At 42.4% G+C, this 12,359-nt stretch overlaps 1 protein-coding gene across 1 annotated transcript in view; it reads left to right on the top strand.

Annotated features, from left to right (window-relative positions):
• The window catches only part of Bmper (BMP-binding endothelial regulator), a 262,140-nt gene that overhangs the window by 168,499 nt on the left and 81,282 nt on the right, over nt 1–12,359 (top strand). The window contains exon 12 of the mRNA NM_028472.2: nt 7,776–8,105. Within this exon, the coding sequence (NP_082748.1) occupies nt 7,776–8,105 (330 nt within the window). The remainder of the gene's footprint in view (nt 1–7,775; nt 8,106–12,359) is intronic.

Genomic DNA, 12,359 nt, shown 5'->3' on the forward strand with positions numbered 1-12,359 from the left:
TCATCTATAGAGTGAGTTCCAGGGCAGCATGAGACCCTGTCTCAAAAGGAAACAAACAACAAAAACTTTTGAAGGTGCAGAACATTGTTTTGTTGTTGTTTGGTTACTTTTCTTCATCTGTTATTCATGGGGACAGTGAGTGACCTTAGTTATATAGCAGACTTTCCTAAGTATATGGCATGAAATAAACAATTACTTAGTGAAAAAGCAAAAAAGCAAGGGAAGAAGAAAGAAAGGAAGAAAGAAAGAAAGAGAGAAAGAGAGAAAGAAAGAAAGAAAGAAAGAAAGAGAGAAAGAGAAAGAAAGAAAGGAGGGAAGGAGGGAGGGAGGGAGGAGGGAGGGAGGGAGAGAGGAAGGAAGGAAGGAAGGAAGGAAGGAAGGAAGGAAGGAAGGAAGGGAAATATTGTGAGTTTTTTACATTCTGGAAAACAGAGATAAACTGCTGAAATTGACCTTCAATTTAGACCTTGAAGTTGGGGATATGAAATAGGAACACATTAAATAAGAGGACCATATGCTGGATTTTGTAACTGATTTTAAGTAGATATTTTTTTTTTCCAAGATAGACAGGGTTTCTCTGTATAGCCTTGGGTGTCCTGAAACTCACTCTGTAGATCAGGCTGGCCTTGAACTCAGAAATCTGCCCGCCTCTGCCTCCCAAGTGCTGGGATTAAAGGCACACACCACCACTGCCCGACTTAAATAGATATTCCTAATTGATTATCAGGCTTGAGCCACTGATCAGTCTTAAGAGCCTCTATATCCCAGTGTTGCAGGAAATAATAAAAAAGAACCTGCCAACTTCTGCAGGGTCAGACCGTGCTCCCCCGCTCCTGCTGACCGGCCAGACCACAAGAATTTATAAGATGCCAGTACAATAATTGAGCCAATTGATAATGATAAAAACTTTATCCCAATAATCTAACCTTCTAATACCACAACTACTTGTGTCTGGCAATGCCGTGTGGATTGACATCTGCAGCCATCTTCCTTCTCCTTCTCTCTGAGAAACTCCCTGTCTCTGCAACTCTTAGCTCCACCTCCCTTTTCCCTGTCCAATCACAGGCCTCCCAGTGCCCTATTGTAATTGGACAGGGAAAATCCTGCAACATCCCAGAGGCTGTTTTCCTAGGAAGAATGTAGACACATTTTTTTTCTCATTAAGAGTCTCGAAACCCCCCCCCCCAAAAAAAAGAGTCATCAGTAACATCTTTGAGATGCTGCAGTGTATATGCTCTAAGTAGAGACACAAGTGGGGGAAGGTTCTGGCCTTGGACAGAAGATTCTAGATTCTGTCTCTAGTGCTATTGGCTGAGAGACCATGGGCCAAGACACCTTCTACAAACGCACTACTAATAAATTAATGTAATAATACAAGTTGTATAGAGACATGGTAAGGAAGAAAAGAGACATAAAAATACAGAACGCCTCTGACATGACACTTGATATAAGCATCTTGGACTAGGTGCTTTGGCTGGTGCTAAGTTATTAGTTTCCAGTGGATGCTGTAGCAAAATTCCACAAAAATCATAGCTTAACATCACTAATTATCTTGCACATTCTAGAGTTCAAAGTCAGAAATAGGTTTCACTGGGCTAAAATCAAAGCACTAACAAGGCTGTGTTCTTCGTACAGTCTCAGGCAGAGAGCCATTTTTTTGCCTTTCGCAGATTCTAAGGTACCTGCATCATTTGGCCCTTGGCTTTTTCCTCCATCTTCAAAGTCTTGGCTGGTTCCATTCTTCTCATGCAAATGTAGGATGCCAAGTCCCTGCCTTCCTGGTCAATGAAGAGAATTGCAAATTGCATTTTCTTTTGTTATCCAATATCACATGCACTGGTTTTGGGCTTTGGGGGCTGGTGTTCTTTGAGGAAGCATGATTGGCCTGTCCCACTTGGTCAATGTAGGGATAGAATTAAGGTCTCTTATTCTATGTCCGTGATTCTGAGTCAGTTTTGTGGGGTACCTGTCCATTCAGCTGAAGAAATTGGTTTTGCAAAGGGAGAGGAGTTGCTGCCCACCCCTGAGCAACTAGACCAACACACTGGGATCCCTGGGTGATTTTTCTCAGCACCAACTATAATTCCCCCTTTCTGTTCTCCCTAATAGTGCATTTGTTCTTAATGTATTCATAAATAACTTGTTTAATGAATTAAACAAGCTTCCACTGGCTACCTGCCATGTGTTGTCACTAGTATTTATTTAAGTAAACTCAGTGTAGGCAAATTCTTGTAGCCAAATATATTGTTTAATTAATTAGCCCATTTTCAACAAATGTTTGTTGATACTTGATAAGTAGTATGCCTTACATTGCTGCAATACAAGTAATGCATATACAGGTGTGCATTTGGAGCACAGGTGTGCATTTGGAGGCTCAGTGTGGCAGTGGGCTTTCTGGTCACTGAGAGGTAAACATGAAATGCATATGTAAGGAGTTCAAGGCCTATGACTCAGGACTATGAATACATTATAACCATTAGGTGGGTAAAAAATGAATAAGCATTGTCAGGGAGATGGTCAGTTGATACCCTATAACCTTGAGAACCTAATTTGGATTTGCAGAGCATGAGTCAAAACCTGTCCTCGTGTCCAAGCACTGGGGACACGGAGATAGAATAAGGCTTGTGGCCAGCCAGTCAGCATACTCTGGGTTCAAATGGAGACTCTGTATGGTAAAGATCTGTTTTGCTCTTTAAATTTAGAAGAAAGAATTGACAGTGGCTGAGGTAGTCATGGGGGATGTTGCTGGGAGAGATGGAATTAAAGCCATAGAGCTAAAGACATTGTGTGTGTGTGTGTGTACTTGTATATGTATGTGTGTATTGTGTATGTATGTATGTATGTGTACATTTACATTTGTCTAAGGATATGAGTGTACACAGGTTCCTGTGTGCATGTACACAAGCATGCATGCACATGTGTGTGAACTGTGAGGTCTTTGGTAGGACAGGATGAGTCCAGGGGCAGGTGGGAAGCATTAGGCTATACTAGGTAGGTCTAGAATGGTAGCTGTGGCTTGGTATCTGAAATCAGTTTAGATTTGATCTTTGAAGTTAGGGAGAACGTTGGTGAGTATGTGAAGTGATGGAAATATGGGAAAACAAATTACCACAATACAAAATTCCTATGTAACTTTAAAAAAAAAATCTGGGCTTTTTCTTTCTAATGCAGACCAGTTGCTGTCTCTGATGGGTTACACACTGGCAGGAACAGAGAGACTACCTTGTTCTATGTGCCACCCCTTCAAGTAAAGTTAGAGGAAATGTGAATGCTTATAGGTATCCAGCTGCCACCTGGTGGAGCATCTGTTGCCTCCCCAAAGCCTCGCAGGCTAACAGCTGTCACCGACACCTTGTGCAAAGCCAGAGCTCCTGAATGTAGAAGACACTCAGGGCCTGCTTTTTAACCAGACTATCAGTGTCAGAAGCCACCTCAGTGAATAGCAGCTGGCTCATGTCTCAGGCAGTATTTCTAATCCCAGCCTTTCCTGCTTCTTACCTAAGACTTGGCATCAAACGACTCTCACCCTGCTAAGGTCCCAAAAGCGCAGCATGACTCAGTGACCCAGAGTCCCAAAGGACCTGTTTCCCTTAAGTTTGTGCTGAGAAAGGTTTAAAGCCATGTTTATGTGTGTCGTGCCCTGTGGTTAGGACGCCACTCCAGAAAGGTGTTGATCCATGTAGTGACTAGAGAGGCCTCCCTCTCTGGAGCAGTAATGGACTGAGACTGAAAATCCTCTTCTGGGTTTTCAAAGGAAAACATAACTTGAATGACTGTGGAAATCTTATGACATGTTAAGTGAAATATAAGAAGTAAAATTTCATGTTCAGGATTGTCTTAACTCTGTTAAAATAAACACACACACACACACACACACACTCACACACACACACACACACCATGAACTGTAGACCAGGCATATTTCTTGGAGGCAGAAATATGAAGGGACCTTTGCTTCTTTCTCTCACTTTTCCTGTTTTGTTTTGTTGTTTGGGGGAGCGGACTACACTCAAGTCCACACAGTTTCTCTCAGTTTTGTCTCTGTGGTTTGGGATTCTACGGTTCTTATTTTGTCTTTGACAGATGTTTTGAGAATGATCACTGCTCTCAAAGAAAAGACATTTCATTAAAATAGGTGTACCTGAGGCAAAATTTAAAAATCTGAGGCAGTTAAGAGACAAGCATTGGAACAGAGTGTTGAGAAGCAGTGACCTTAGTAAGTGTGTGATGGTAATGTGATGTGTGCAAATGGAGGAATCTTAGATTTTTAAAGCCAACATTCCTTTCTGAAAGTACACAAGAAATTAAAGTGCAAATAATATTATCATAAAAAAGAAATTACCACATGTAGTCCTATTGCCTAAGCAAAAAAACAAAAATCAAAAACCAAAAAAAAAAAAAAAAAATGAAAAAGGCCAACATTCTAATATTTGAAATTTTCAACTTCTGATCTCTAGACATATGCATTTATTTGCACTTATTGAAAAGAAAAACTGAGATCCAAAGACTTGACTTAAAGATTGGCACACAATGTGCCATGGAGGGAAACTGATGAATCCTTCTCTGTGTCTTCAAGGCTCATCCAAACACATCCATGTTGTTTCTACAGTTCCCTCTTCATCGCCCTAACCATCAGGTCAAGCTCTCCAGAATGGTGTGACCAGACATCTGGATATCTTGGATGGCTGTGCGTTTCACTGTCTCTCCTGAAAATAGCTGGGAGGTTCCACTGCTCACTTTGGTTCCCAGAGTATTATCTGGACGCCTTCTTTCCCAGGCAGGCAGGTTTCTGTCACGCTGACAGTCTTATTCTCGGCACTCTACAGCACACATGTTCTCCGGTTCCTTTGGGATCTGGCATGGGGACCTTTGGGTGCCAGAAACAGGGGCCAAAGTTTCACAATGACTTCAGCCCATGATGTTCATGTCCCCACGTGTAACACATAACTCTCAAGCCTTCTCATAGTCCTGAAATTTTGTTGGCTGCTTCTATATTGCAGTCACACAGAAAAAAATCATACCAACTTCCAAACTCTTCTCTCCCACAAATTAAAGACTTTTGAAAAATATCTCTCCTGACAGCCCTGTTCACACACAATTTCCACTTTCTGGGTCTCTTCTGGATAGCCTTCATTGCTTCTCATGCAGCCAAGAGCAAACTCAGGCTTCCTGAGGCCAGATTAGGGCAGTTCAGTTTCTGTTACGTCTTTCAGGATTTGCTTTGTCAAATAATTGGTTTTACCTATGAGTGCCCACACTTTATTATTAAAGGCAGAAGAAAACAGAAACAAAACAAAACTAGAAAAACATATGGAAGAAAAAAGGCTTATTTGTGGCTCCATCAAGAAGTTAAGATTGTTTGGGGTGTGTGTGTGTGTGTGTGTGTGTGTGTGTGTGTAAGATAGCTAAGATTATCCTAGAAATAAAGAACAAATCCAGGTTGCTGGATTTTCACTCACCATGACAAAAACATTTCCTTAATCATAAGTACCATACACAAACGTTTTCAATGATTAGATGAAAATCTCTGTTTAGGCATCTATTGGGATGTGCTTAACCGTTTGTTTGATGATTTTCTGATGGCTCATCCGTCATTAGTAGGCATGCAAAAGAAGGCTACCATAGGATGTGAGCTTTTGACAAATGTTAGCTATTAATGTTCTGATCAATGAAAACTTCATTGCAACTATGGTCAGGACTTCAAGAGAAGCCATAGTTGTTACTGGGGCAGATGTGGTGACAGATGTGGGAAGCCTGTTCACAGCTGAGAGAGCAGGCACATGAGTAGAATGTTGTCCCCTCTGGTAGTGTGATAATGTTTTGGATTTTCTAAGCTGAGGCCATTTCTTTCAGCCCATGAGATTTAGTTGGCTCTGTGCTAACTTGCTGAGTGGCACCAAGAATCTTAAAAACAAAGAAACAAACTTGAATTTAGTGCTCAGTGTAGGGTAGGCTCTGAACTCTCATTCTCCTGGGGTGCACACTGCCTTCACCTTGTTGATTAAAATGCAACATTTTCATGCTGGCAATCGATCCTATTATTCAGAGAGTGAGGAACAGTGTGAGGAGGCAGCTTTGGAATCCATCCCACATGGTGAGGACTGGAAAGATGCACTGCAGAGAAATCAAGTGGAGGAGATGAGATGGGGAGTTAGAATGGGGGACCCACCCAGTGTGTAACAGTGATAAAATTAGGGTCGCATTAAAATGGACAAAAGAAATATAAAAAGTAATTAGAAATGGATATTAAATTTAAATACACAGCCAAACCCACCCGCTCCTTCCATCCCCATAATAGGTATAGTGCCTTATAGATACTCTTGAACATAACTGTTCATCGAAATGATTCTATATTTCAAAAACTCTCATATTTGTCTCAGACAAAGTTGGACAAAAGCACAGATACAGCAAATGATTTAGTAAATTCCAAATATGTGTGGTTTGTATGGCTTACCATGAGCCTAGCAATGAATCATACCTCAGACCAACATTGTTCACGCACTGTGGGAGGAGAGTGAACTTGCCAGAGATCCCATCATTCTCTCCAGCCTGGCTGTCCTCTAGACTCACTTCTGACCTCACACAGTCTGGACCACCTCCGTCAGCCCTGAAGGTTCAAGAGACTCAGTTAGTTCTTTGCAAACCATGTCAACCTTACATCCTGGACTGGGACTTTTGCCTTTTTTCTTTATTGATTATTGTTGTGGTGCTGACTGGAATTTCTCTGCTTTTGCTTATGTTGTTTTTATTTTTGTTTGAGATGAGGTCTCACTGTGCAGCCAAGGGTGGCCTCTAACTTGCTACCTTCTTACCTAAACCTCCTGGGTAGTGGGCCACAGCCATGTGCCCAGCTATCTTTCATTATTTGCGCCAGTTTCTGTAAATAAATTTCCTTGTGGTTCATGCTTTGTTAGAAATAGATAACAAACCCTTCCATTGAAAACAAACCAGTACCAATTTTTTTATATTTTTAATTTTTTAAATTCTCCGTAAAGCCTCAGAATGGTAAACTTTAGTTTGCTTCCATAAATATGAATTAATGGTGTCTCAGAGTGGTGAGTACTAAATGTACTAAAGAATTTTCCAATTTACTTTTCTAGTTGACATTAGATTTTGGAGTGTGGATCACAATATGAGAAACACATCTTTGGAGCTGGAGAAATGGTTCAGCATTTAAGAGAATGCACTACTCCTTTAGAGGACCTAGGATCAGTTCCCAGCACTCACATTGGGCTACTTGTACAACCTGCTATCCCTTGAACTTCAGGGGATCCAACAGCCTCTTCTTGCCTCTTCAGACACACTGCACATACACACACACACACACACACATACACACACACACACACACACACACACACACACCAGTGCACATACACACATAAATCAAATCTAAAATTAAGAAACATAATAACAATATTTTCATGTGGTATAGTTTTACTGCTACTCTTTATTTCTTGTTTATGTGGGCTATAGAGTAAGACTTTATTGTAATTTTTTTATTCATGGAAGCATGCCAGGCTACAGAATAGAGAAGTTCTCAGAATTCCAGGATTTTAGGAATTATCTTTAAATGTGAATACACTAGAGAGATTTTAACTACAACAAGTAACAAGGTTTGTAACGCTCAGCTCGCTTCAAACCTCCATTACTTTAGTGAATCCTGCACACGTCCCTTACCTGGTAGGTGATCTCCCAGTTTAACTTCAGGAATTTCTGGTTTCTCTCCACCTTTGCCTTGGTTGTGACCCTACTTTGGTCTCTCTCATTCACAGAACCTGGTGTGTGCACAGTATTCGGAGATCCCCACTACAACACTTTTGATGGGCGGACATTTAACTTTCAGGGGACGTGTCAGTATGTTTTGACAAAAGACTGCTCCTCCCCAGCCTCACCCTTCCAGGTGCTGGTGAAGAATGATGCACGGAGGACCCGTTCCTTCTCCTGGACCAAGTCTGTGGAGCTGATGCTGGGCGAAAGCACAGTCAGCCTGCAGCAGCACCTCACTGTGCGCTGGAATGGCTCTCGCATTGCCCTTCCCTGCCACACACCCCACTTCCACATCGACCTGGACGGCTACCTTTTGAAAGTGACTACCAGAGCAGGTGGGGCTTTTTCTGTGACCTCCCTCTGACCTTTATTCTCCTCACCAACTCCTACAGCAGCAGCAGCAGCAGCAGCAGCCCCTTCTTGGAGTGTGCCTCCTTTCTGCACAGGGGGAGCAGTCTGGTCTGCTGTTCATCTAGGAGAGAGCACATACTGAGGAGACTGTGGACTGACTATGGGCATTTGTACCATCCAGAGCCTTGCTCCTAGACAGCATCCACACTAGTTTTAAATTTGGGGGGGGGGCTCCAGAACCTTTCCACTCTCACTCTAAAAATAACTGTAGTACCCTCCGAGTAACCTCTCTCCAGCTTTGTTGCTATTTTAGGGTACTAATGTCCAGCTTGGAACTGTCAAGTGTCTCTTAGATCAACCAGCCATGTGCAGTTTCACATCTGGGAGAAGGAGGGTTTCTTCGGTAGTAAGTATTCAAACAGGGCGGGAGGATCCTCAGAAGTAAACAGCTTTGTACCAGTTGCTGTTCAAAAGAGAGACAGAAGCCAGCTGGATGGCACAGGCCTGCTATGAAGGGTCTGATGCAAGAGAGTCATAAGGTCAAGAGAAACAGTAAACGGAGAGATAGAGACACAGTTTTATGATGGAGTGCTTACCTAGCCTATGTGCAGTCCTAGTTTCAGTTCCTGGCATCTTTAAAACCTAAAAGCACAACAAAAGGCTTACAGCAGTGTTCACTACAGAAGGGCTTGTTCTTGGGGGAGCCTGATTTCCTTTGGTCGTCATACACTGGGAAGCATTCAGCAACCTTGTGTGGTCATGCAGATAAATGTGGGGACAGGAGCCACATGTGACCTGTGTGGGCATGCAGATAGACTAAGGGGACAGGAGCCACATTTGATCAGCAGGGCTGTATACTCTAACACTGGGGCAAAATATTCTAGCTGATAGTTAGGGGCATTATTTCTGCCTCTAAGACACTTGGGAGGCTGGCTTTGAAAGCATATTTTCCAGCTACAAGTATAGAAATAATCTCTGAGGCCCTGGCTCTCACTAGCCTTCTGCCTACTGTGCTGAGCATTGCCACTCTGACCAAGCTGTTCTCTGCTGCCAGTGATCTACATGGTGAAATCCTGCTGTGTTAGTTATTATCTCAGAAAAACATTGTAGAAGCAGAATCTAGATTGTTCTTTATCTTCCTCGAAAAATCAGTACAGCTCATTTTCACTACTATCTCATCTGTGTGGTTCCTGGCACACCACAGTAGCTGGATATTGCACTGTGAGTTCTCCTGGTATGCTCTAGGTCTTTGAGCATAATACTTAAAAGAATCGGTGCTTTTTTTTTTTTTTTTTTTTTTTTTTTTTTTTTTTTTGCTTTCTCACTGATGAGAATTTAATAACATAAATGCAGTGACTGAGTTCAGTTTATTCAGTGCCCCCCCCCACCCTGTTGCTTCAGAGCCTTTGGCAATTGTTACAGTTCAAACCAAATAAGTATTTTGATAAATTGGCTTAAACTTATAGCATGGCACCTCAACTAAGCAGGGCCAGATGCCAGGGTGGGGCCTGGGAGGTTTAAGGAGCAGAGACGTCATTTCAGTGAGCTGGTACTAAGTGTTACTGTATCGGGTCAGCAAAGAAGATTCCCTTCACCTCTTAGGTGTAAAGTACTCGGCTCACCCAACCAGGGAACTCAGGCCTGATCAGAAAAGTCAGACAATTGTTCTTTTATCCAAATGATATGTGACACAGCACCATAAAATAAAACCGAGATGCCAGTTCTTTTCCGTAAAGGAGCCGACATCCAGGCTCCCTGTAAAGTGTGTCCAAAATGGGCTGTTATTACACAGAAGTAATTAGAAGCATCCTGCCTATCTGTTTGCAAGCCAGCAAGACACAATGGATCGTAGTGATATGGAAATTATTAGTCAGTCACGGCCCAGCTTTCAAAGAAGTGCTGGAAGATTACTAACAGCCTAGGAGGTTCGACACCGTTCCGTGCACAGCTGGCAAAATGTTATGGAATAAGTATGCTCTTTGTACGATTCCATGTTGTAAAAATAAGCAAAAAGATGGGGCTGCTAAAAAAATAATGATAGCTCATAAATACCATAATCAGATTAGTGAATTTTACTACTCAGGACCGTGAGCTGAATCTTACAACTTCTTTTATTTTTCCGTCTCTCTTTCCATGGTGCAAGTGATTTGTATGGCACCCCTAACACCCAGTTGGACAGTTTCCTATGGGACACACATACAAGCTTGCTTTCTAAAGAAGCAGTCTGGTCCTGTGAGCGCTGAACACACCTTGCACTTTGCTTTGCCTGAAATGACTGGCTTTCCAGACAATTGTGTTTTCACTCTGGTCTAGCCATCTCAGTTTGAAATGCCCCTTAGAGCTATTTTGGTTTTATCACCTATTGATTGTCTATTTCAAACAACAGTCATGGCAAGTTCTTTGAGAGTTTGTCTTCCTTGTTTTCTTTCGTAAGCTAGAGAGAGCAAAAGGTCTTCAAAAACAGGAGCTTACCCCAGGCCTTCAGCTGGATGACCAGGAGGGAGGGAGGCTGCTTTGTCTGTGGTTTATGGACTTAGCACTTGGTGATGGAATCCTGCTGAGTTGCCCAGGTGCCTAAGGTGTAGCAGAATCAGGCTGCTAGTGCTCTCCCTCTAGTGACTCCTTAGCAGCATCTTAGCATCACACACCCTCACCAACCACTCCATCCTTAGCCAAGTTCTTAGCTAGTATTCTAAATGTAAACTTTCTTTCTGCTACCAATTTGCCTCATTAGGTCTACCTGAAAGTGCACACACGAGGAACACACTTTTAACTATGTTTCTGTACAGATGTATGCTTGTTGAACTCAGAATGTATCTTGGTGTGAAACCTGGAGAGAAAAATCATGTAGTTTTATGCGTCGATGTGGGATATATCCAGGTTTTCCATCTCCTGCCCTCTTTAAGTGAACTATAGCAAAACCATCAATAACCAGAAAGCAAAGCAACAGAAAAAGCAGGTTGGGGAAATACTCCTTGGTGAGAAAGGGAAGCTGGCAGGCCCTTCCTCAAGTGGAATGTGGCTGCTGCTTGTGGGCCCAGTTGGAACATGTGCTTCAGCTTCAGCTCGCTGACAGCTCGCTAGCTATTTCTACCCAAGTTCTCATGCAGAGAAATGGGAAACTCATCCCATCTCCTGCCTCTTAAGCCTTTTCTTGTTGTTGTTCTTGATGGAGATGCCCATTGCAAGGGCCATCTAGAAGAGCCATTCCTTCCAAAGCAACTCGGTTAACTCATAAGGCTTTTATTCTCATAAAGGGCAAACAAAGTTGCACAGACACAGATATAAATCATGATAGCACAAGACACAAAGACAGCTGTAGTAGAAAATTCATTTTCCTCCAGTATGAAGCCTGGCATGGGTCAGTGGAAGTCTCAGTGCGCATGTAACAAAGAAGGATGGATGCTTTGGGAACCATGTTTTATGAGTGAAATGTCATGAGCCTTGAACAGAGTTTACTAAAACAAAGTGGGTCTGCATGTCTCCAGGCATGTGCAGACTCCAGGCCCTGCATAGAGAACTCAGGGATAGCTTATTCTCCACCACTAATTTGCAGGACCCAAAGGTCCAGAGTCATTTTATCATTGTCAGCGATGACATTGGACCCCCTCGGGTGTAAATTCTTCACTATTTGTGGTACTTGGAAGAACAGTGTTTGCCTGCTGTCTAAGAAAGAGATTTGCAGTTTGGAAAATTTTGCAATGTGGAAAAATCTTTGGGATTGTGCTCAAACAGTTGGACTTGGTGTGGAACTGATTTTCTCCCCTTGTTTTTCTTGCTGAGTAACTGCCTGGGTCCAGGCTTGGGAGGTTAGGTTTCTTCTGCACCTTGGAGAACATACTACAAATCATTTGATAGTGGGTTTGCCTTCTTTCCAAATCAGTTATTTCGGTGTCTTAGCTAGCATGAAACAGAGTTTAGTTGACTTTACAGATGTAATGCGTCAGCCTCACGGGAGAGATTCCTTTATGTACTCAGTCTATACAATGAGCTGGGTAGTCTGCTAGATGGTGATGTGTACAGAAATAGACATGGTGTTATAGGTAAGCTCTCAGAGTTGACACCATATGTTACACATGTGAGGTATGGTATGGGTATCCCAGTCCTGTGTCTCTTCTCTTTCCTTGGTGCCAACATTGTCCCCCCACTTCACCAGATTTCTCCCAGAACAATTTTCCTATGGATTTCTTTTAGTCTTCCTTTTCCAAGCTATTAAATTTCTTCTTTGAACTTACCCT

The sequence above is a fragment of the Mus musculus genome, chromosome 9 (assembly GCF_000001635.26).
Source record: "Mus musculus strain C57BL/6J chromosome 9, GRCm38.p6 C57BL/6J".
NCBI classification, from domain to species: Eukaryota; Metazoa; Chordata; class Mammalia; order Rodentia; family Muridae; genus Mus; species Mus musculus.